This window comes from Sardina pilchardus, chromosome 16, assembly GCF_963854185.1.
Source record: "Sardina pilchardus chromosome 16, fSarPil1.1, whole genome shotgun sequence".
NCBI classification, from domain to species: Eukaryota; Metazoa; Chordata; class Actinopteri; order Clupeiformes; family Clupeidae; genus Sardina; species Sardina pilchardus.
Window position 1 is genome coordinate 15,244,101 of NC_085009.1, and position 26,322 is coordinate 15,270,422.

A 26,322-nucleotide genomic window follows, 5' to 3' on the forward strand; every position below is an offset into this window, starting at 1 on the left:
CTCAGCTGCAGTGCCCAGAGTGAATGCTTGGAGAACAAGACCATTAGGAGTTTGTGAATGTCTCAAAATGCAAGGATAGGCTGTGCTCAGACCTATGGCTCAGACTGACTGGAGTGGAATATTGTTGAGTTCAAGCAAAGAGTATTGAAGGTAGCCTAATTCTATACTCTTTGGTTCAAGATTGGCCAAATGTACTATAGCACTAGGGTGACATCATATTGTTGAGGTCAGATATGTTAGGCCTACTTGAAGATAAAAAGTAAAAAGTATCCGCACACCAGTAGATACTGTAGCTCCCAGTGAAATGTATTAAATTTCACTGGGAGCTATACTGGTGTGTGGATACTTTTTACTTTTTATCTTTTTGTATGGCTTACGGCTCTTGAAGATCCTGCACCCGGGCAAAATTAACCAAGGATGTGCGTGGATATTCTACTTTTTTCCCAGATATGATACTTGCCAATACACCTGCTAAGAGTGTGGAAACAGGCGAAGCACAGATTGACATCATCCACAAGTCAAGTAATGACACATCACATTGCATGTTAACCACAATTTAATATTAGCGCAGTAATATAACTCAAACATGCTGACCATCAGCTGACATTAAATGTGCACTCTAAGCAGGAAGCTTATGTCCCAATCTTAGTCATCCGAATCCGTCTGTGTCACTGTTCTCACTTCCACTGGTGTGCTCCGGCTGACGGGGAGAATGTACGTCAGCTGCGGGTTTTGCCCTGACAGCACGTTTTCTGTTTAGAAAGAGATTTATGGAACGGAAACATTTATGGAAAATGCATGTTTTATGTGCAGTATTTTAGAAATATGTCATTTTTTCATTCTTCAATATTCCATATCCATTAAGGAGCCCAATCTTGCTTAAAAATTTTTTTCTTTTCCGATTTTGTTTTTTTTCTCCCTTGTCCAGGCATGTATTGTTTTTTTTGTTTTTGTTTGTGGATGTGTGGCCCAGTTCCAAAGCAGTAACAAGTTTACAGGTTCTGCAATACAATCCTCTCCAGAATGTTTCCAGAGTGTACAATCCTATCACAGAGTGTTTCAGATAGAGGGTATGTAGATATGTAGGCTATAAGAGAATAATGTGATTTTACAAGACTGAAGCATGTTAATCTCAAACTCAGACTCGGCCTTGATTAACAAGACACCTTTATTAAAGTAGAGATGATATTGTAGTGATTACCTTCTGTAGTAGAAATTTGCCCTTGGTCTACAACTATAAGGCAGTTCTTCTTTTAACATCTTGTCCTGCAAAGTAAATCAATTTAAAACTATAAGGTTAACTGTAAGCCTGATGTTCAGAAAAAGTCTGAACAAGGATTCTCACATGTACAGTATTACAAGGATTCTCACATGTAGGTTAAAAGTGCTATCGGATTTCTAGTTTAAAACTAAGTCAAGATTGAATTCCATGATCAAATTCAGAAACCTTTTTCAATCCCAAAAAAATATTTGATCCAATACACAGAATCCGCTCAAATTACTTTTAAACAATTGGCCGGAGTATTGTTTTATAGTTATAAACACACAGGACCATTTAACAGATACAGTATGATTAAATCACATCTTACTGTGTCTTCAACTTTCTTGTGTTGAGGAAGACCACCATCATCTGTTTTGCAAGCATTATGTTCCTCTGATGCTTTAGACTGTGATTCACTCTTGGCTGCAAAAACACAAATCAGTACATACTGAAATCTACATAACCAGTAACAATCTCTGTATATTTCTATAATTTTTTTAATTGTTTCATGAAGCAGGGTTAAACAGGGGAGAACAACGACCTTTAGTTAAGCCTTCTTCCTCACTTGTCTGGCTTCTCAACTGTAGAGCAAATGTAAAACAATTCCACTGTTATAACTTGGCTATTAGCTACATGAACCTTCCAGAATCATTTGCGGGAAAAGAGAGTGTCTTACCTCAAAAGAGCTGGCCAAGGAACTGTCTTCAAAGTCTGATGCCTATGGAAATCTGTTTGTATTACTGATGTACATGAATTAAATACGTTCAATATGCTTCATCAAAAACAGACACCAGTAGGCGCTGAATGGAAACCTGGTAGGTGCAGTTCTGTCGTCGTAGCTGGTTCTGTAATGACAGAACCTCTCCCTGGGTGCGCAGAAGCTGGACCTGCAGCTCATCACACTTCTCCCCCAGTTCCCGGATCTGCTTGCGATACTGGTCCTTTTCCTGGAGGTTCTGCGCAATCTCCTTGTGGTATTCCTCTCTAGTTGACATTGCCTATGTGTCAATATAAAAAATGCTTTTAAAATCACTGGCTTTGCTAAGCCAGACAGTGACTCGACAGAGCGGGACTGACCCTGTCTGGATAAACTGTGAATGAAGGCTATATAGCACTCTCAGTTCCTTTTTTAAAACTTCTTTTTAATCGCTCCTCAGATGTATGCTAGACGCCTTTCTTCAGCGTGATAATTTCCGGTGTATTATTAGCCCTCATCTGTCCAGAAGGCATTTTTTTGCAGTAGACAGTAGTCAGTGTCTGTAGCTTTCTCATGCAGTTTTTATCTTTAATTTAAAATCTAATTCAGAAATGGTCCTTTTGCTGCCTTGGCATGCACATTAGTCATGGTTCCTATGCAGAGGGAAAAGACCCACCCCCTAAGTAGGAGCTCAAATAGTTAAAGGAACTGCGTTCAGAGGGACGTTTTAATCCACAGGTCCATGCTGCATGCCCAAATGTTCAAAATAAGGGGCTGCGCTGCAAAAGTGATGCAATCAGTGATCAGTAAAACCAGGAACTAAAGTTCAACAGGACAGAACTAAAAGCAGATGCTTCCTCATGGCATCCCTGTCTGGCAAGACATGGGTTAGTTTAGAGATGTAGAGAATGCTTGTCTCACTTTATCTTAGGTATAGAATATTTAGCATTTGAAGCAAAGTGATACTGCACTGTAGCCTGTGGGGTAATGCATGTAGGCTACATCATAGAACTGGCTGAAATAGTATGCTAATGTTACCGACAGAATTTATACATAGGATACCACAGGTGACAACGAAACAGACAATGAAACCTCTGACACCATTAGCAAAGGGGATATGTGATACTAAATGTTACAACCAAGACAAAATGTGCGTGATACAAACATATCCAGCTCCCGGTCTTGTAGTAGCACTTCATGAACCAAGTAAATACACCTTTTTTTTTTACCTTATTTCTCTCCTCAATGACTTGTTCCATCTGCTTCAAAATGTCTTCCATACGATCCTGGTACATTCTGGAGTCTTTCCTCAACATGGTACACTTGAGCTCAAGAACTTCCTTCTCCTCAGAGTACTAGAATTAGAACAGATAATTACACCTTCCCATCATCATTCCAAATTCTAAAGGGTAGATGAAGTCCAATGTTGGTGTACTCTCAAACTCACAATATTGTACACAACACCATATTTTGATTTCAGTCCAGAGTTTGCACAATATGACCTAATAAATATGTATCACACTGACATAACATATACTGTATATATACTAACATACAATAAACATATAAAAACAATACTAATAAATAATACTACAATAAAAACATACTAACAGAGATACAATAAAAAATGACAGAGCTGGCTGGCTAACCTTGCTGCACATCTGTTCGGCCTCCTTAAGCTCTCTCCGTAATGTGCAGAGGCTGTTCTCCAGCTCCAGGTTTTGAATGTGAGCGTGCTGATAGTCCTCCATCACCTGACGACTCATTTCTTGTTCATCAGGTGATGGTGGTTCCTATAGTAACAAAGTAGTAATTATGTCCATTATGTGACAGCATCATTCGAGTATTAATTGCTAAAAAAACTCCCAATATGTGTGTATACAATTAAAGGCATGTTCTACCTGTCTGGTGTGTTCCAGCTCTTGAAGGCGTGCTGTGAGATGGTCATTCTCTTTCTGAAGTTTCGGGATGGTGCCTTTTTTGAGGGTCATTGTACGCTTGCGCTGGATCTCAGAGACACTTTCAGCATTCATCAAGTTGTGCTTAAGCTTCTCAATCTGGAAAAAAAATGTGAGTAGTATTTCAACATCAAATCAAATGTAGTACAGTAGAATAAGATAAAGACTTCTTATTCCCATTTTCGTTACGAGAGCTCACATAACATTTCTTAAAGTATAGGATTGGTGGTGTCCATTTGTAGTTACAATGACATTCTGTTGACAGTTTCCTAGGGGCGCAAACAGGGGCGTTGTGCAAGCCAATTGTTGGGGTGGGCACAGTGAGAACGGGGGGAACTGAGTTCTTTCCTAAGGAACAACAGTGATGCAATCGCCTTAAATTGGGCATATTCAAAGGCTTTCTGGAGGATTATTTTGAAACATAAAAGATCCAGATATTACACATCTATGTGGGCACGTGCCTGACTATCTGCAATGGACACAACGGTGCTGGGACCAAATACATTGAGGTTCTCACATTGAGCTGCAAGTCTCGGTTACTCATGAGTGCACCGTTCTTCTCCTCGCTCAGCCTTGTGAGATCATGCATGAGACTGTAGTTCTCATCCTTCAGCTGGCGCATCTCATCCCACAGACGATCCCGTTCCTCCCGCAAGCGCTGAACGCGTTCCTTTTGTTTCCGGAGTTCCCTCTCTCGCACCTGCTGCTCCCTCACAGTGTCGTCTAATATCGCGATCCGCTTGGACGCTTCCTGATGTCGTCTCCGCTCCTCCTCCACCTGCTTCTGCAGACGCGTCACCTCGCTCATTAAGTACTGCGTAAGGCCCGACTCACCTGCTTCATCTTGGAGAAGAAAACAAAATGTAATGTTCTTGGTTATAAGGCTATAACAGATTTCCCCATTTACCAATGTCCCTTATATTGATCATCTGTCTTCATTAACTCTGGATTTGTGTTTAGTTTTAGTTAGTTCCACCACTGGGTTCATTATTAGTTTTCAAATTAGTTTTAATTTCATGAATTCCATTTCCATTCCATTTCATGAACTCCATTTCTATTTAAGTTTTTGGTTGTTGTAATTGAACTCCCTGGCCTGATTAATGTCAGGCCCTGCAGATTTTGGAGGCCAATATGAATGCTTTCCATAACCACTTGGCTCATTTTATTTGTAAAGACAACTTTCTGTCATGCATTCGTAAGCCGCGCGCAAACAGGCTGAAAATGAGCAGAATGTGTGTGTGTGTGTGTGTGTGTGTGTGTGTGTGTGTGTGTGAAAGTAAGTAAATAAATGAGTAAGTAGTACTAGATTACAGAGAATTGCTGAGGAATTATTGCTGGGGAATTGCTGGGGAATTACTGGCTTGCAGCTTTGCTCTCTTGGGTCATCGCTTACTGAATGTGAAAGTCGTAGAATACCACAGAACCACGACTGAAAAAAGAAGTTAGACGTCACGCTGGACATTTTTATGCGTTATTGCCTCATAATTATGCAATAATGGCTGTCAATTTAGTCATATTAGTTGTCATTTATTTACTATGGGCACACCATCAAAAGCTGCTTTCTGACTCTGGGTCCTACGGATAAAGTCTTAATTGCTTTAATTATGCAAATATTAAACATTAATATTTGTAGACCTCCTAATGTGTCACACTCTTATTTAAATATAAGGTGATTTATTTTGGAACATGTGAGTAAGACTTACTGTAGGGGGTAAGCTTCCGGACATGTAACTAAAATATTTCATATGCAAAGAATATGATGCAAAAATGAGCTTCCACTATTATCAATTGAGATAAGAAGAACTGCTGCACATATTCAATGTGAAACCAGAGAGGGTTAAAGCGGATAGTAATGAAGGATCTTTGGTGAAACTGCCGGACATATTCGGGGAAAAAAAGTCTTCTAAAATACTTTTACACTTTGCGAATGGAGTGCTTCAGTCCCACTGCCAGTGTAGCCTGTCTTGCATATTGGGGCCAAGACAGAAATGTGCATCTTATTCTCCATACCAAGCTCTAACAATGCATTTGTATATTTGTCACGCTAATTGTTCTCCTCGTTTATATGGCTTTACATAGTATACGTATGCTTTGAGGACCCATGTCTCAGACCTCCCTATGTTTAGTGTCAAGAGTAGTCAAGTGACTGTGACCCTTCACCCTTGGGTCCCAGCTTGATCAGTATGCAGATCCTGGTAATCATGTAGGAGGACCAAGATATAATGAGGAAGAAATTGCGGGAGGGTGAAGGTGAAAGTTACAAAAATAGTTGTGATTTCTAAAATGAATTTATGTTTTAAATTGAGGGCAACTAAGGTTAGTAAGCTAAGACCAAAATCGCACTGGTCATCTTAATATATTATGCTTATTAAAAGGGAGGAAGGATTACAAACAATCAAAGTTCTTTATTTGTAGAAGAAGAAGAAATGCTTTGGCTGGGGTAATTCACAAAGCAGGCTACAGTATAACATTATGTAGAACTGTCTAAAAAAAGTCAGCCATGGCATCATGTCATGTTCAGTATATTCATATATTTTGTATTATATCAAGTTCATATCTTTTTAATATGTTTTAATATTGTCAATATTTTTTTTTATTTTTCTTTTAATCTAAATACAAGGCTACGCTTCACTGTGATGTCATTGCAGTGTATTGGCCCTATGTAAGTCTAATTGAGTGCTTGTCACTTTAAGGACGTGAGAGTATCCAAATTACATTTCTGAGTGCATCTCTGTTTTGGCAGCGAGTGAAATAAACTTTTTGCATTGTTGCATCGTCCATATTAGGATATGTGGAAGCCGGTGTATGTAGGCCTAATGAACTAACAAGGACATCTCCAGACATAAAGGTTTGTCAATGGGTTACATTGTCAACTCAAATGTCAGTAGCCTAAACCAAGTAGGCCTTATGAACTTATACAGCCTAGTAGGCAGGGTATAACAACACGGTTGAGAGACGCAAATAAGCAGAGCATCCACGTTTTTGTAATCAAAATTGAAGAGTTGTCTGCAAAAGTGAATGTGGCATCAGAATATTATACACATGCAGCGGTTGTGGTGAAACGTTATGAGGAAACTGCGATGATTGGTCAACCTTGCGGAACAGTGCGGTATATGGACAGAATTGCCTAGAATTCGCAGGGATTTGTTGAATTTGCATTAGTACATTGCTACTTGAACATCGCGAATTCGGGACAGTAATGTAATCACGAACAATTAAAAGACTCCATAACCATCATGAAGTGAGGTATTCGTTATCTGCACTGCTGACCAGAGACAACTTTGCCTGCACAGTTTAAATCTGTATGATGTATTAGTCTACTAAGAGCGTTTACGACTAGGCCTACAACCACTTAAATTTAAATGAGCAATCACTCACCAACAAGTATCGAGAAGACACGCGCAGGCTCCTTCCCTGTGATCTTTTGGTACAGTTGAGGATAGTCTATCTCCAAGCTCTCCAGGAATGCAACATACCCCTTAGTGCCAGTTCTTTGGAGTATATCAAGTAATACACCTAAAAGCAAACACAGCTAAGCATTTTGACACAACTTGAAGAAATGAGTGAACAAAATACCAGTCCCCATCGTACCAACTTTTCGTCTTCGGATGACAAGATTGGGGTCATTATAGATCTGTTCCTCATCCTCACTGCTCAGTACCCGACACTGCCGCAGATACGGCGTGATTCGTGTTGGCTCGATGGTCTTGATAAGCAGAAGCCTATAATCTTCAAGTTGAGACCAGCAATCATCTTCCAGATCCAGATCATTCATACAGTCTGTCATGTTCGATGTACCACAAGAGCAATACTGCCTGGTCAAAGGGTTTCCTGCTATATGCACACTCAACATCCATTCAAAAGAAACTCAGTTGAAGCCCCACAAAGAGGAAGTGTAGATTTATTGGGTAAGAGTGGACTTCCCTTTAAAAGGTTATTTCTGTTTTCACATTTCCCTTTATGATAGTTGGACGGTCAACGTTTTAACAATAAAAGCCTGAAAGACACCTGCTGACTCACTACACGTGAGTAAACTTTATCAATGAAGAAATACTCATATTTACAAATGTTATCTGGTGCTCTCCACAGTTTTTGACACACCTTGTAAACATGAGTGAACACAAAACACCTTATGAATTAGCTTAGATCATAAAAACACTTAGTAGATTCCTATGCCTTTTCATGAACATTTACCTATACCCATTTGTGTCATCAAAGCAGTCCTGCAGGGCTGAGGAGGCTTCTGCAGTTCAGATCTACTTCACCCAACAACAGCAGTTTGGTCCTGCTGACGATGGGCTTGTAGGCTGGTGACAGGAGCAGGGATGGATGGTCAGACTGTCTAAGATGAGGTGGAGACTGGGTTTTGTAGGCTCCGGGAACATTGGTATACTCCTGGTCCAGTGTTTTTAATATTGCTTGTTTTAATGTTCACTATTTGTCTGTTTGGTCATTGCCTTCAAGTCCAAGTATAGGCGAGCACAGAGGCATAAATACTCTACTTCACACACACATTTTAGTAAGCCAAACTTTGGCTTGGCAGCACATCCAGGACGTGGCTAAGCTGGTATCCAAAATAGGGGACAGTATCCAGGATGTGGCTTGGATGGTATCAGAATCTAAAATTGGTGACACACTTATTGTGGGTAGCACATCTGTGACATGACAGGCCTATAGAATAACATATGCAGGTCTAAAAATGAGAAAATTGTAGTGCGACCACAATTGCAATATGAACCACTGCAACTATATCTAATTGCAAAGGCTACAATATTTCATGCACAGTCAATGTATTCACATATTTCAATGTCATCCTCCTTGACTGTCACTTCTAATTGGTGAGAACGCATGCATAGTACTTGATTTCTGATTGGTGAGCTTCACAGTCAATCGCAATCTTTTAGAAGTTAGAACTGTCATTCTTGGATTTGGTGTTTCTAGAAATAAAAGGGTTCCAAGTTCCAATGCTCAAGAGCAAACCTGGGTGGAACGTTTAGTAACAGGGGTGTAAAGGTACATGTATTGGTATCGAACTGTTTAGGATATTAGGTATAGTTGTACCAAATGCAATCTTCAACAGTAATCAACAATTAGCCTTTTTGGCTTGCAGGCACATAGCCTGTACATTAACATTTGATGTTTCAAACAGTGTCACCCTTACAGTTTAATCATTGGATTGGTGAGGTTTCAAACTGTTTCACTTTAATTAGCATCACAGATGTATTTGTACGTTGCATTCATTCATTCAGCCTATTTCACACATGAAAAACTTAGCTATTTAAGTGTTGTTTTATGATGTTTCAAGTTGAAACATATCTAATTGTAAACATTTGTGCTCACCTCTCTGATATACATTTTTGATTCAAGATGTATTACAATTTTAAAACCGTTTATTGTATGTTTTATGGCAGACCAAAGAGGCCTTATTTTAAATGTAGGACCATGTTGGAAATAGATTTAACATGTTATCCTTTGGATTCTGCTATGTTGTCTCTTAATTCAGAAAAAAAAATCAATTGATCAATCATTCAACGAATCGTTGGATGGTCAGATGTGTTTTACCCAATGGAGAAAAACATTAATTGAGTGCTCATAGGAGAAAATTTAACAGAACCATTTACTGATTTATTGACATTTTTACAAAGTATGCTTAAGCACAACAGCTGTACATGAGCAAACTGTCTCTTGAAAGATAGACAGCATGCCAACATAAATAAATACAACACATGAACATGTTTGACACTGAATGTAAAAACATTGTGAACTAAAATATGCAAACAGCAAAATACCAAAAGTAAAGTATTGCTATCGTACAAGAATCTACATTTGTTTTGAAGCACACGTTGGTAGATCGATCAACCATAAATAAACCAAACATCCAAACGGAAAACAAAATGCCCAACGAATGCTAATTTGGTCATTGTACAATCCAAGAAGAATGGCTCATCTAAGAATTCCTTAACTGTGCTCTAGTTTCGGACGGACCGATTTCCTATAACTTTTCCCATAACTGCACACCACTGAGCAACAGTCAAGGCAAAAATCTGTTGATATTCCTATGAACTGAGGCTGAGCAAACCCACTGCCATTTTACATCTTGGACTAAACAAAAGGGCATGGCTCATGAATTAGTAATCATGGTCTTAAAGCCTTAAATACTATTTTCATCTCCAAGTAACACTATTACGTCACTACTTTCAAATACCCCATTCCCACTCACAGTTAAAACCCATTCTTGAACGTTCAAGAGTAAAGGTGATGTGAGAACAGGTGCTAAACAGGGGGTGTCCAATTTAATAGCAAAACAGTAAATGTAAAAAAACAAACAAACAGACAAACAAAAATGTTTAAAACAAAATCTATTATTTTAAACAATCATAAAGTGCTTTCCCCTCCTTGCGTTCAAATGAATCATCATCATTATTTTCCATCTTCCAGGTAATCAAATGTGGGTGGGGGCGCCTTGGCAGGATCAATGGTGGCCAAGAGGGCTGGCACAGCAAAGCAGGACAGGAAACGAGCCTTCAGAGACACATAAGCTGGATTGGAGTCAAACTTCTCCTTTACTAATCTCCTCACAGCCACCAGCTGCTCCTCAGACTGTCCATCAGTAGTTGTCTCTCTGAGATGGTCAGGTAGGACCTTTAGAGAATGTTGCTGCAACGATGTCCTTGCCTTCAGGAGACTCTGCAGAGTTTTGATGCTGCTTATAAAGGGCGGGATGTATGGCTGAGGGTGGTCCAACTGAGAGACTGCACCACTCCTCCCCTTCAACCAGCTCTGCACGTTGTTAAAGTCCTCCATGAACATCAGATTTTGATCGTAATAATTCCCAGAGTCTGGCAGGAGTGGAGTTTGTTTTTGAACGGGTGCTGCTAGCAACTTAACGAAATGCTGAGGCACTGCGACCACAGGGGCGACCACAGGGGCGACCACAGGGGCGACCACAGGGGCGACCGGTCGGAGGCCTGCCGGACTCTGACCAGGTGCAGTCGACGAGGAGGCCAAGAGGGGGTTTGTTTTCAGCAGAGGGGGCCTCGGTGCTGGTGTTCCAGGAGCTGACGGTAATGCTTGCGATGTGGTAAGAGGGGGGGTGGTGAAGTACGTTAAGGCTGGGGATGCTGTTGAGCATTTACCTTTGGCGCTGGGTGAAGAAGTGGTCGCTGGGGTGCCGGGCGTACTGGCCCTGACCAAGTTGGGCATGGTACCAGCTGGCATCATGACAGGAGCAGGGACATTGGACAAACTGAAGACAATGGCCCCTGCGGGGATACAAGGCATGTTTACGGGAATGTTTGCTTGGGTGATGTTACCCGTACCCGTAGAAGGGCTGGGTGTCGGCTTGCTGTTGCCGACCAGCTTACTTGGGTCTTGGGTGCTCACAGGCACCTGTGCAGAGGGAGCAATAATCCAGGCGACCGGAGACGCTTGTTGGACGGGACCGTCGTCCATGCGCGGTCTCTTACGTCGGGGACTGTTTTTGGCTTTGGAAGCGGCCTCTTCCATTAGCTCCTTGGCTTTAGCAGTAGGTTTCCTTGAGCGCTTCGATGGCCCGGCGGTGCCTTCAGGTTTGGAAACAGCCGTGCTCGGTGTGCCCGGTGTGGACTCGGGGGGCTTGACAGGAATGGCAACCACAGGCTGCGCAAGGAAGAACTGAGGCATCTGCGGGACGCTCAGGTGAGACTGTGTTTGCTGTGTCTTACAGGGCTGTGACTGCTGAGCAGTCGGAGGCTGTGCCACTTGGACCGCTTGAGCGGCCTTTGACGGAGAATGCGGGACCTGCAGAGGCTGCTGTAGCTGGAACACCACCTGCGGTAGCTGGATGTGACTGACCTGCGAGGACTCTGAAGCTGCCTTTCCACCCTGCTTCTTCTGTTCCTTGAGCATCCTAATTGTCGGCCGAGCTGCAGATGAAGCTGCCTTTTCACCCTGCTTCTTCTGTTCCTTGAGCATCCTAACTGTCGGCCGAGCTGCAGATGAAGAGGGGGGGGGAACAATCTGGGGGATGAGCTTTGCTTACTTCAACAAATGTACAGATGGACTATTTCATTGGAAAGTTCATGTATTCATTTTCCTTTGGAATCATTTCTTAACAGGCTATTGTGCAAATGTGGACCATACCTGGGCTAGGATGGGATTCAGTAAGACTCTATAGGAAAAAGACAAAACAAGCAGTTACCTCAACAATCACAAATTCATCACTGTACTGTATGTATGTGAACTATATTTTTACTTACTGGACTCTTGCGAGCTGAAATCACCTTCTTGCAACCCACTGTATCAATATGAAAAATCTGACGCATAACGATAAGAACTCATTAGATTATAAAAAACCATGATCACCAAATCATATTATAAAACCAAGATCACCAAAAACAACTGTAGAGGGGCCATTAACTCACCTTCAAGAGCAACCAGAAGACTGTGGTACTCGACAGCTCAACTTCAGCTGCCCGCTTTCTTAGAACATCCGCTTGAAATGTCAAAATATGGGAATACATCAAATTAAGCATATGAAAACTAAGCATTATGCACTTACCTAAAAGAAACATAGCGCAGTTTGGTTTCAAACTCATTCTGATGCTACACTGATTTTTTCTATATGGAGAATAACATATTGAAGAATACCACTTGTTGATTAGGTAGGATAGGGCCCCTTTTAGTCATTCTATGACTAACTGTGTACAGTCTTACTAAGTCGCACTAAATGAAGTTGAACATTGACGCCAAAGGGGCATAGATATAAATGATTCCATTGTGCTCCATTGTGACCTTTAAAAATCAATTATGTGGAAAGCTCTATTACAAAACATCTCTGAGAAATTGAGACACACACCTTCCAGTTCTCGTCTCTCAGGCCTTGGCAGCGGTATGAGTAAACTGCCCATCCATGACGCCATGGCTCCCCTGAGTTGCTGCTGACTGCAGAGTGGTTTCACTTCACCTCGTCCCAGCAACGCCGGGACACCAGCAGCCTTTCCAGGACCCTTACCGGGACCCTTACCAGCAGCCTTTCCAGGACCCTTACCGGGACCCTTACTAGCAGCCTTTCCAGGACCCTCACCGGGACCCTTACCAGCAGCCTTTCCAGGACCCTTACCGGGACCCTTACCAGGACCCTTTCCAGGACCCTCACTGGGGCCACTATCTGAGGCCCCACAGTGGCCTAGTTTGGACATCTCTCTGCTTTCATTGCCGGTGTTTTCCCTCAATTTGTCCCTCTAGAAAGACAGAGCAGTTGGATTCTCACACAAGTGACCTAAAGCAAGTAAAACTTGATACAAAAAGACATCATTTGTACATAAAGATGTAGGAGGACGAATGTACAGTAGTATGGCCAATGCAAGAGAGCATTAAACTGATCAGATCCACAAATTTGATTTCTCTTATGTTAATAATGTGTTATTCCAAACTTCTAGAAAGCCCTACATCCATAGGTTTGAAATCTTGAAATCTCTATGAAAATAAACTACCAAAACACATACAGTAGTACACTACAAGTTTCCACAGGAGCACTTACCATTTTGAGAATGCTGGCTTCCGCCAAGCGATAAAGGTCTTTTATATCTAGTTGTGGAACTAGGATCAGTTCTTCATCAAAAGTCTTGAAATGGAAACATGAAATAAGAAATGTGAATGAGAAAATGCTAAACTGACTTAAAAAAAAAAAGCATGGAGTATTCATGCTTTTTACCGAAATGATTTTGAGAAGATACAGTACACAGCAATGGTCAATGATGTTTACTATACCCGTGTCTTTGGTGCCTCGTACTGCTCTGCTTTTACGCGGTTGACCGGTTGACCACTTCGGTCCAACATGGTGTAAAATGCAGGTAATGGGCCGCCAAGTTTAACACTTTGGCCACCACTTTGGACCGGATGCACAACATTAGGGGATTTCACCAAAAAAATCCGTAATGTTCCTGTCGTCTGATTGGTTTTGTCTGTCTGTCTAGGCATCCACTCAGACAAGGGAAGGTGGACATATTTGGGCTTTGGAGGAGGTGGCTCTTCCTCAGAGTCAGAAGATTCAGCTTCCTGATCAGCGTCTTTTTCCTCATCGCTTTCAACGTACTGGATCTCTTCCTCATCTGGGCTGATGTCATCGTCTTTCATTCTAACACTTTTCCGGAATTTCTTCCTCCTTTTCCTTACCTGCTTAGTCAGAACGACCTTTGGGTCCATGTACGGGGAAACGGAGGAGTTTGAAATGCTCCTCCTTGGTATCTGCAATGTGTAAAATGGAGCACATAAAGTGACGTCCAATACACTACTCACACCCTGCCTGCAGTCTGGGCCGGTGACACTGAGCGCATCATTGAACGGAAAACACAACCATCAAATTTAAAACATGTACATAATTTATTTTTAATTTTACAGTGTGACAACTTCTTTGAAAATGGGGTTGTACTGGTCTGTCATGGTAACCATTCCAGTTGTTATGAAAATATCAACAATAAGAGTTGTACTGAAATATTATTACTATGTTAGATATTATTACTATATTAGATATTTTGGGAGGGAAAGGTGGATGGTGTCACTAAAATAACCCCAAAAATATATTTCTTCGCAAGGCCATCCACACTAAAAATGAACACAAAAGAAAACTGTGCGTGTGTGAGAGAGAGAGAGAATGAGGGAGATAGATAGACCAAACTTACTTGGCGATTGCCTATTAATCTCCATTTTTGTAGGCACTGACTGTCAACGCGATATGGAATCTCAGATGCAATCTTAGCCCATTTCCCTAGTGAGCAAAATAGACAAAAAAAACCCAACTTTATTAGCATTCTTCAGTACGTCTTTTCAGCTGCCGATAATTTGCGACATGAAAATGTATCCGGTGAGATTAAATGCATCTACTATGAGTAGCATAGTAGCATTCTTTTACTAACATCAAACTCACCAACTCCATGTTTGTGCACTGCTCGTATCAGCATGTTCACTTCCTCTTTAGTCCAAGGGCCTTTCTTCACATTATCAGAGAGGCAGTCCAAATATCTGTCAAACCATAACCACGAAGCCTTTATTATTAAAAAACTAGTGCAGTGCCCGTTCAGACATGCTATTCCTGTAGAAAACCCATAGCCCAATTACATGCCCGCAGGTAAGCCTGCTTTAAAAATAGCATGAAAGCCTATGTGTGCTTATTTTACTGATATAAACAGTATCTTGTGCACTATTTATCCAAACAATGTCATTGGCGCTGCACTTACTCGTGCCTGTAGCAAGACACCTGATCATTTTCAAATCAATCGGACTAATGGTTGAACAGATAATGACAATAACAGACAAATAGACAGACACACATTCCTGTAGCATGTTGGATGCAACGTAGTGTTGTGTTCTATTCAAAGTTGCAACGTGTCAACCCAGTTCGCATGTAGTGAAGTTTTGTTCGTAGAGATAACGTTTAATTCCCTCATATATATATGTATGTTAACGTTTATTTTCCTCATGTATGTATATATGTAGTCTAAACTCAACTCAGGAGTAGGCTAGGGGTCAGTCTGTAGTCAAGCAGATGTTCAGAGATCAGGCAACAGAACCGCTAGGGCGGTATGCAACCGCGGTTGTTGATGTGAATGTCCAACTGTCACTATGATAGAGTATGCACCAGTTGGTATGCCTTACATTTGCATTAGAAATGATTCATTACATTATAAGATGAACAGTGCAAAGTGCTTGACAAGTTGTATTTCCATTTGTATCACATATTGTAATTCCTATTCTTGGACTGTTAAATTCACAGAAAACTGCAGATATTAACCATTATAATTGTTTATAATTCTATAAACTCATGCTAAAAATGATGAATAAAAGCAACAACAAAAAAAGCCCAAACAAAGCTTAAAACTAATATCAATATTGAGAAGCATTACGGGCGGCTAGGGTTTGTAGATCATCATATCATTATATGTGAAAACCTTCATACTGTAAATACAGTAACTGATGATTACCTGTCTCGAACTTGTCCGTCCGTCCGGCCTGGTACATCATATCTGATTCTCCACCAATTCGGGACGCCATGCTTCTCTACTGCTTTCAACAACAACTGCAGCAGAAGCAGAACATCAGTAAGAGCATATTTTTTGTGGTTATTTTTTTATTGATTTTAAACAACCAACATTTTTTCAATACATGTATTCAAATATAACAAAAAGATACACTTCTTGCCCATCTCCCAACAACCCACCCATCCACTTTGAGCCATCTGTTGATAATAATAGTTTACAATGCGTACTGTAAAGTTATATATGTCGTACTGTAATGTTAAACATGTCACCATCAGTAAGAGCACAAATAATATGTTGTACTGTGATGTTGAACATGTCAGTGAGAAATAAATCTGATTTGTTGGAAAATGATACAATGAATCTACTAAAGCAATTTCAATAATGGTGGCAAAAACATCCCCCACTGCCACCCCTCCCAATGTAATGTAAGTGGAATGTAAGTTTGTCAATAATGACACTTTTTTATTGCAACTAGCATCCAAAATAAATATAAAATAATACCTCATCCTCGTGTTTAGACCAGGGACCTTTTTTGATGCTAGGATCAAGAACTTGTCCCCAACGATAGATCACCTGGCTAGCATCCCTCCCATTCAGGAAATAGGATACTGCAACAATGGGAAAGATAGACATGGAGTCAGTCAACAAACTACTGTACGAACTTCTACAATGATTTAAATCAGCGTAACATTTAACAGGTTTGTCCGGTGTAAATATAACGTTTATAAACGAAAATATAACGTTTTACCACTCTGTCCTGTCTTTACAATGACATGCTAGGACACTGACACTATGCCAACAGAAAACAAGCAGCATTAACAGCATTTCCACAGATAAACTATGCTGTAGGATATTAGTCTGGCTATCACCACACTAAGTTCAATCTTTTAATATTAAACATTAGTCTGGGGAGTCTGCGCTTTATTTCTACAGCACAAGAGGCAAAGTTCAAATGACTCTGTAGAGGATAGTTTTGGATAGTCCTTCAACCAATCTGGGTGCATCTTTTGGATAAGCTAGTTTGTGACTGGACCCGGAAGATGTTGAGGATAGGAAGCAGGAGAGATAGATGTGCAGGTTTCCAGCCTGAGTTGCAGAGACCACAATAGTAGGATATGGGAGGGGGTTATATAAATGAGAAGATTTTTTTTTAATTTAATTTTTTTATCATAACAGAATAGAAAGGATATTTAACAAGCTAATATGAGAAAACTGAAACAAACACAAATAAAAACATTGTTTCACATTATGTCACTTTCAATATCTGTCAATGTCACATGTTTCAATGTCACATGTGTTTTAATAAAAACGCAACAACCTCAGTACCTCAACCTCAGTTGGGTGCTTTCCTGAAACCCACAAGATGGAAGTACTGTACAATAATGCCTTATTTAGCCAGTATTGCTAAAGGTTACTCATATAGACTTACTCTGTGTGTATGGAATGAAATTTCCAATGCGATACTTCTGCACCAATTCTCTGAGTTGAGCGTCCTCCTCTTTGCTCCATGCTCTTTTCTTAAAGTCTTTGTAGATATAGCGTTGATGTGTCTGAAGGCACATGAAGGCTGTTCTGTTGGTCTAAAAAATAAAAGGGGGAAAACCAAGTCAAGTGATCAAACGTCTACACTACAGCTTAATGTGATAAATATCAAGTCAGAGTGATTCCACACAAAGGCCGAATAAACACATCACGCAAACTTCAAACCACCAGCTCCACTAGCTTCAACTGACTGTTGAGTCTCCTTGCTGTATTGGGCCAAAAATGTTCCACTGGAACACTTCACAAAGACTACTGTCCATGGGCAACCAACACATTCTGTGCCTGTGGGAATATCTGATGATAACACTCTGTTTTTTTTACGGACAGCTCTGACACGTTGAATCCCCCCCCGATGGACGTCTGTTAGTGATGGCGGTAGAGCACACACTGTACCAGTTCTGCTCACAGAAGCTCATTGGCCCAGTAACATCAGATATTCAACTGCCAGCTTGGTGTGTGCAGACCTCAGCAGTTGATGCTTCGGACATTGTAAGTGTTTTTGTTGAAGTGAAATAAAGATATTTGCCTGGTCTGCCCAGACATTAGGCTGGGCGAACCCTGCCTGAACTTCCGGGGAATTTGAATTTCGCCCCGGCAGCTCAGGCTGGAAACCAGCAGATCTATTTTCGCTGTTTACCGCCAGAATCTTTGGCTCAGAAAGTCAGAAAATCAGAAAATGGCCATACTCTAGTCCTGGCACGCTATTGGCCGGTGACGCGCCGAAAACGAAACTTAAAAGGTATACTATGCAACGTTTTTCAGTTAATCAATTCGTTCCATACTGTTATATATGATTAAATGGGTCATTACCGGTCGAACTGTGGTTTTTTTTGGCCGCTCTAGTGGTCTGTAGCGGTAAAACCACACTTGCAACTTCAGGAGACACCGGGCACGCACCCATGCTCTACTCCAGGAAGTGTCATGTAAAGTCTCATGAAAAGGCACGGCAGACTGACCGATTGAGGAGTTTTGTCAAATATACACGCTAAAGCTGTAGGGGAAGCTCTGCAGAGAAATATGCAAGCATAAAACGAGCGAAAATGAAAAGTGAAAGCGAAACCGGCGATGAAATCGCCAATCCTGCATAGTATACCTTTAAGCGGCGCGAAGTGCAGTAGAAACAAAGCGCAGCCTCGCCAGACTAATGTTCAATCCTAAAAGATTGAGTTTAGTAAGGTGAAAACCAGACTACCCAGACATGACATACCTCCATCTTCTCGGCAATCTCCTCCCAGTTGTGACCTTGGTTCTCCTCCACAATGGACTTGAGTTTCTCAATCTCGTCTGACTTCCACGAGGACTTGTTTACAGAGGGGTGCCAATAGTTCTGCCAGAACTGTTTCAAGTCGCCAGCGTCTCGCTTGCCTTCAAACTACATGGGGACGGATGGATGGACAACAGGGTTCATGAACAGTTATTCAAACAAACAAACAAATAGATACGATTATGGTTATGATACATAATTTACTATTATTATCAGTTAGCAACTCAAATCCACCATTCTATTAAAAACATCTTCCATTTGCTCAACCTCAGTGGTTGATGGTTGAGACCTTAGGACCAGTTCACTTACATCAATATTTGATATTTTCTCCCAGTCATGGTCATCATTACGTTCTCCCATCAGGTCCTCTTCACTTAATGCTCTTTTTTAAAGGAAAAATACAATAACAAAATTCAACAACTACACAGATCCCCTTTAGGTCACCCCATAGTATAACTATGCTTTAGATAAAATTATGTTTATAATGCTAATGCTTCTCTGCTAACTCAAGTCACCCTTGGGTACTCTAGAATGTTCATAGTCTGGGTGAATATTTGTGATGGTAGCATTGGCTTCTACGGTTTATACGGCTTCTAAAATTTTGTTCAAGACATTATTCCGAGATCAAATGAAGTGGGACGGTCTAGTCCAAAGGAACGGCTCTGTTAAGTCATGAGCCCAAGATAGACCTACTGATCTTTCACACTCATGTTCGTCCGTTCATCCTTTCAACATGTCCAAATCATCTAAACATGTTACATTTAATACGGACCCGTATATGGCACGAGCGCTGTAGCCTGCTGTGCCATAGCGCCCCCTGCATATAGACTGTCTATAATTAAAAAGTCACTATAAAAATTTGCTACAATGATAACGAACTAGTTCTTGAACTACCTACTCAACATAATTTCAAGCAATATTTTGTAATACTGCCTGAATTGACGTGTTTGCTTTCTGTACAATTCTCCCAAAAGACATTGCAACCACAGCCTACAGGAAATTGAGAAAACATGGTAGCTGAGGCTGAACAAATGACACCAGACAACATACAAAAACATGTACAACATGGAAAGTCAAACACATACAGTACCAAAATGTTTCTTGAGAATGAAAAACTAAGGTAAATAGAATAGAATAGAATATATACTTTTTTGATCCCGTGAGGGAAATTCGTTTCTCTGCATTTAACCCAATTTAACCGAATTAGTGAACACACACAGCACACAGTGAACACACAGTGAGTTGAATCACACACTAACCCAGAGCAGTGAGCTCCCTGCCCAACCAGCGGCGCTCGGGGAGCAGTGAGGGGTTAGGTGCCTTGCTCAAGGGCACTTTAGTCGTGGACTGGTCGGCCCAAACCCTAACCAGTAGGCCACGGCTACATTTAAAAACATTTAAAAATGTTTTTTTATGTACAGAATAGTATATAGTAATCAAACAGACAGATACCTTATTTTTGCAATTCCCACATCTAGGTCTTGAATTTGCTGTTGTAGCACTGCCTTCTCCGGTCCTTCAGCTTTCGAGGCTTTGTCTCGTAAGTACTCCATTCTTTGCAACAATGTTATGGAAATAAACACAAATAAAATAATAAGTACTACATACTTTACTAGAATAGAATATGAACGATAAAGACATTTCACAGTGATCTTTAGCTCACTTGGACAGTTTGGGCTGAATCAGTCGCTTCATCGTGTCTTGGACGACTGCACTGATTAATAAAGACTTCTGCCATCCCTCCCCTGAGCAAGGATACGAATACATCAGATCAGAGCACAATACTGAATCTAGTATAGACATTAGCTCTAGGATGACCGTATATTGACAACTTACATCGTTTGATCATTTTCTCATCACAAGGCTTTGTTCCTGAAAGCATTTTCTCTTTAGTTTCAGGATTTGCAGGTGGTCCCTGTGGACATAAGGATTTACGTTATGTGTGTGATCGATGTATGTGATCATTTTCAAAATGGGCAAGAAGACAAAATCAAATGTTTATCATATACAGATGATTGATGAAAGGAAAGAAGGTAACTTTTGTGTCATCTCAGATGTTTTACATTTACATAGTCATTTAGCTGACACTTTACCCAAAGTGATTTCCAAAAAAGGTAAACAATCAAGTTGTGACAAGGACATTTTAGTGGCAATAACTACTCGCCACTGCGGAACACTGATGCTCCGACTCGGCTGATACCCAAAGTCCAGGTATCGTTATTGGGACTGATAATGTTAAATCGGCGGTCACATCCCTATGAAAGAGGCTGTAGTATTGGCTCATCGGGCCACCCCTTACCAGACCAGTGACCTTGTCCTTGAAGTAGGATTTCATGAAGTTTCCAATGAATAAATTATTTGATGGCATCCGTGAATTTGAAGGCGCAGAGCCATGCATTTGACTCTCAAGCTCCCTCTATAGAAACACATTACACATATATATTATCCACATGCACACATATTATGCAGATAATATGTACAGTTAAAAGAGTTTCAAAATGGCATTTACATTATTTTCTGATTATCAATATTTGGCAAGACTTTGGAGGGATTCTTGCTACCATAACATCAACACTGACAACACATGAAAGTAAGTGACAGAAACGAAGAGGCTGATTTCAGTCACGTTGAGCGGACAATTGTCTCAAATGTACTAAGAGCATATTAATATCAATGATTGAGTGCCTTACATTAGGATTAATCTGCAGCCCTCATTCCTATAATCTGTAAACATTATACAAAATGGGAAGGATATGGTCACTTCCCCTCAAAATAATCTTCACCTGCTGTTGATTGTTATCCTGCAAAAGTCGTTCAAGTTCTAACAACTTCTCTTTCAACACTTCCTGATATACCAGGTTCATTTCCAAGCAGGTTTCTGCATTCAAGGGTAGTTCAAAATCCTCCTCATCGCTGTCTTCATCACTCTTTCATAACAAAAAGGAAAAATGTGTCAATTATTTGTGGACAAAAATCTCAGTAGCAATATTTGTCTTGTGTGTCTTCAGAATTTCATCGTAATTTATGGTTTGCTAATTAACCTCATATAAATATTCACATTTGTTGAACTCCAACAAAGAGAATGCAAAAAAAATAGAAAATACATACAGTATGATCCCCACAACACTGCTAAAACAAAACATGCAAATACAAGGCAGCCAAAGACTTCTGCAAAATACTGTACATATAAATACACACTACTCACAAGAAAGGGAGAGTTGGCTTTCTGGTGAAATTTCAGGATGAACCTAAAATCCACTATAACCTTTACAGGTGAACTTAATGTGACCACCTCTACATTTTTTAATGCACATGTCCAACAGTTCAATGTTTCAGCATTTTCTGTACTTAAACATTCAATTTCTTCCAAAAGCCAGATACTATATCCCTAACTTTTTTGGTGAGTGGTGCATATTTAGCTACCCATAACAACATTTAGCTAACCGTAACCATGACATCCTTTTAAAATGCTCGGAGGTTGATGCTTACTTCCCACGGACCCACCCACTCAAAGACAGCCCCACATAAAGAATTCTGTCGGAAATACAGACTGGATGTTATATGTCCACGTGCCCCTACTTGAGTCACTAATTTCTCATTTTTATGAAGAGAATAATGAAGTGTGGGAATGTGTGTAGTGTACACATGGAGTCACAAGCTGCATACAGAGTAAGGATTCACACATTTTCTCTGTGAAAGCTAAAAATGAAGAGAAAATACGAGCAAAGCTGACATACTGTAATGTACAGCAGATACTTACCATTGCCATTTCAGAGCTGCCCGCATTATCTGTTGACACATAAAGATCAACGGGGCCAAATTAAACAATCATATGTACAGTTGGGTGCAAAACTTTATCCAAGCATCAATCTACTTTAAAATGACAAAGTGTAAAAGGAAAAAAAAAAAAAAAAAAGATATTTAATGGCAGTTTTTTTTTCCTTCATCATAAAAATCACAAAAATGACAAGAGTGTTCATCAGTGATCAAAGTGATTGTGAATTGTTTTTACATTTTAAAACAACGCAAGAGTTTGAATCCCTATGTTCTGTACTGTAATGCTTTGCCTAAGCAACCTTCTCCAATCTCTTAGGTTGCCTTCACCCTGGTCCGTTTAAGTAGACCGTAACAGAGTACAATTACCGCCCCTAGTCCTGACCCAGCTGGTTCACGTTTACGTAACATTTTGTTTGCGGACCCGGGTCGGTTTGTGTCATAAAAAAACACAAGCTTCCTTTTCCCAATGTCGGTTGGCAACGCCGCAAAAAAGGCAGTTTATTTCCTGGTTTTGAAACAGATAGCATTCAAACTCCCCTGGAGTTCTAACAAACAGTACCCTAGACCCCCGTTTTCAAGTGGACTCTGGTCTGCACCTGGGTTTGGAGGATTGCGTTCACATTAGCAAAAATAACGGAACCATCGATCCCAAACAAACTCGGGGACCGTCCAAACGGTTCAGTGTGAATACGCCCTTAACATACTGTACCCTCTGAGCACCTTTTGCTTTCTGCTCAGATGCACTGAAGACTATACAACTATAGCATACTGTAAAACATCTGTCGACCTTAACACTTAATCTGTAGAGTGTAATTATTAAACGATCAGCATACAGTATGTATGAAAAGAGATACAATTAAGAACATACCACTTAGAAGATCCTCAACACCCAGGCCCAGCTTTTCCTCCAGTGCTCTTATCTCTAACTGAATCTTCAAATGTTTTGCATCAAGGCCACTTTCATTCTGAGGAGGAGAGAGTGTCAAATAAATGCACTGCATAGAGAAAATAAAAATGTTAGAGCATAAAACCCCTACAGCTAAAACATCTGGAAAACTGCAGGTCTTTCATCCTCTCTCCTAGGTGATACAGTGGTTGTTTCACAATGCAACACAGCAGTAGACATGGATTTAATTGATTCCAAGCAGTTCATGATTAGCAGACGCTTTTATCCAAAGCAGCTTAGAACAATAAACATTATATTACCATTAAAAACAGTAGAATCAAACAAATCCAAAATAATAGACAAAAATATAGATATAAATAATAACAAGCCAATAGCCAGAAACATTTACAAACTATGACAAACGGGGGTTGGACAAAACACCACTGCTATGGTCTTTGAGCTAGTCTTTAGCTATTCTAACAGTTTTTAATGGAGTCCAACTGCTGAAAGGAATTCATAAAATACTTACATCCAACGCATCATCATCACCATGTTCTGATTCGCCATCTGCCAATTAAAAAAAAGACAACAGAATGTTTAGTACTTTATGCAAGAGCAGCACTTTAGTACTTTTAACAGAATGTTTAATACTGTATGCAAGAAACCAAAGGGGCACCTAGATTTCATTTCACAGACATCATATGGGAACCTTTTGAAACTCACCTTCGGAACTGCATGATGACATGTCTGACTGGCCGTCTGCGTCAAAATATTTTTCAAGTGCTAAAATTTGTTGTTGAATCTTCTCCCTCTGTGTAATCAAATCTTCTGATTCAGTTACATCTTCCATAGCTGAAAAAAGATGAAAAAATAAATTATATCTGAGGAGAGAGGACCATGACAATTTTCTGTATTATGAAAAAAAACAACAAGCAAGCAAATTTTCCAAGTCAATTGTGACCAAAATAGGACATATTTGTGTTCAACAGTGCCACTGGTGGTCTCACGATGCCATGGTTTCTTTACAACATTCAAGATCTCAAATATTGGCACATTATCAATTCAATAATGTTTTTAATGTGTGGTGATGATATTGGTAATATCACCCTGCACTGTTTTCTCGACAGAATATTTTACAGGCCTTGGTTTTGGGACGATATAATAGACAATTTGACATTTGAGAAAACTTTATAAACTTTATTTCTAGGGGGGTGAGTGTAACGGTAGCTAAAATATCATAAATCCTAATTGTAAATAGGTAGACTATGCATTGTCCTAAGCACGCACAGAAACGTGGATGGAAAACAGCAAAAGAGGGCGGGTATATTTAAAATCATTGAAGCTGCTACCATACAACATCTCATGCAACCCGCCGTGGTGTGTCTCGACTCACCATTCTGATGGAAGTTACTAGCAAGGGCAAGGCTGTTGGGCGCCTCATCCTGATTCCTCGAGTCATCCCTTTGCGCCATCATATCGTTTGGCTCCATATTAACGCCGCACTACTGCTTTGAGGGATGAGAAGACACGCGTTGTAAGCAGCGACAACGCATTCAACCATAAATACACCATTAAGGTTAACGTTAACTCAACATTTTCACAAGCTTGTGGTCTTGCAAAACCAGTTCCACAAACCCAGTTGTCTGGAGTTAAACCGACTGTTGAAATAATCCATAAAGAACTTCTCAGCCCAGCTGGGCTACTTTGTTGCAGATGAATGTTAAGTGTGTTCGAAACGTCACGTTAACGTTACCTGAGGATGCAAGTTAGCTGACTTTAAAGTAGCTTCCTATGATGACACTCCAGGGGTCAGACTTGCTTGCAGAAACTAGAAATACAGTTAGGCTACTGGTCGGTGAAATTTACACCTGTCCATGACAGTCACTCGTAATACCAGAAAAATATTAAGTTCTGTACGAAAATGATGGGGCGAAACAGCTAGCCGAAGTCAGTGTAGCCAAAACGTCTTCTTCTTTACCTCTTTAGTGGCGGGTCACTACGCCTGTAAAGCTCATACCGCCACCTAGTGGCACAGAGAAAAATAGCCCTCCGTTACTTCTCCAAACTGTGGTCACATGTTCAAACCTCTCCAAACACGGCCTACCTTTACCTCACCTTTTCACACTTTCTTTACAGTTTAACTGCACCAAAAATCTTTCTTGTCTTAAAAAAAAATTCTTATTGTCTTATTAATATGTCTTATTGTCAAACGCGTAGGCACACACACACATACACACACACACACACACACACACACACACACACACACACACACACACACACACACACACACACACACACACACACACACAATAGTTGAACCTGGCAACATTTATGTTGTACCAGGAAAAGGGTTAGGAGGGGTAAGAACACGTGGTACTGTGCAAAGAGCTGTTAAAAGGACTCTGATGAAGAAGACGTGGCAAAAACGTCAAAACGTTAGTCCTACAATGTTGCCACCTTAAATAAATATCTAAAAACTTCACATCTGAGTTGCTCCGGTGAACCTTGTTTCTTCAGCTGTTATAAGGACTATGCATCATCGTCCCCTCTTCTGTGCCATATATTTTTTTTATCCCCATTGAATTTGGCAACCTGTGTATTCTATTTTTGACTTGTGGAACCAAATGCCATTTTGTGTCACCTTTTGCTGAAAATATTGATTGTGTACTATAGCAATATAACTTTTCTGGCAGTGCATGAGACACAACTGGCATTCAACATGACCGTTTGAGGAAGAGACCAGTAACAGATCATTCAAATTTGTGCAATTTATAGTTCATTCTTGATTAAATGTGTTTCCTTCACTGACAATTCAAATGCAGTGCGCAGATATATAAAAGAGAATTAGGCGATGCCCATATATCATACAGCTGTTGTTGATAATGTCTCAGGCTCTCTCTCTCTCACTCACACACAC

At 40.4% G+C, this 26,322-nt stretch overlaps 2 protein-coding genes across 3 annotated transcripts; both read right to left on the reverse strand.

Annotated features, from left to right (window-relative positions):
- Positions 1-546: 546 nt before the first annotated feature.
- Positions 547-7,774, reverse strand: card9 (caspase recruitment domain family, member 9). Of its 2 annotated transcripts, none has more exons than XM_062516154.1 (12): positions 7,508-7,774; positions 7,295-7,432; positions 4,434-4,759; positions 3,860-4,015; positions 3,608-3,751; positions 3,188-3,313; positions 2,074-2,259; positions 1,938-1,979; positions 1,803-1,842; positions 1,590-1,684; positions 1,202-1,266; positions 547-752 (listed from the first exon to the last, which is right to left on the reverse strand). In XM_062516154.1, exons 1-12 carry the CDS (start codon positions 7,767-7,769, stop codon positions 650-652), a joined length of 1,683 nt encoding a protein of 560 aa, XP_062372138.1. In that variant the 5' UTR covers positions 7,770-7,774; the 3' UTR covers positions 547-649. The 2 variants fall into 2 exon arrangements, with proteins under 2 accessions (XP_062372138.1, XP_062372140.1); XM_062516156.1 differs by lacking the exon at positions 547-752 and adding an exon at positions 987-1,087.
- A 1,751-nt stretch (positions 7,775-9,525) lies between these two features.
- On the reverse strand, positions 9,526-25,335 carry snapc4 (small nuclear RNA activating complex, polypeptide 4). The gene is made up of 25 exons (XM_062516157.1): positions 25,156-25,335; positions 24,796-24,907; positions 24,126-24,254; positions 23,932-23,969; positions 23,385-23,481; positions 22,500-22,528; positions 21,523-21,666; positions 21,039-21,155; positions 20,576-20,654; positions 20,403-20,484; positions 20,192-20,293; positions 19,049-19,121; positions 18,683-18,847; positions 17,363-17,513; positions 16,435-16,541; positions 15,877-15,971; positions 14,823-14,917; positions 14,578-14,663; positions 13,667-14,143; positions 13,437-13,520; positions 12,753-13,137; positions 12,319-12,389; positions 12,154-12,210; positions 12,038-12,065; positions 9,526-11,886 (listed from the first exon to the last, which is right to left on the reverse strand). Exons 2-25 carry the CDS (start codon positions 24,890-24,892, stop codon positions 10,337-10,339), a joined length of 4,338 nt encoding a protein of 1,445 aa, XP_062372141.1. The 5' UTR covers positions 24,893-24,907; positions 25,156-25,335; the 3' UTR covers positions 9,526-10,336.
- Between the last annotated feature and the right edge of the window lie 987 nt (positions 25,336-26,322).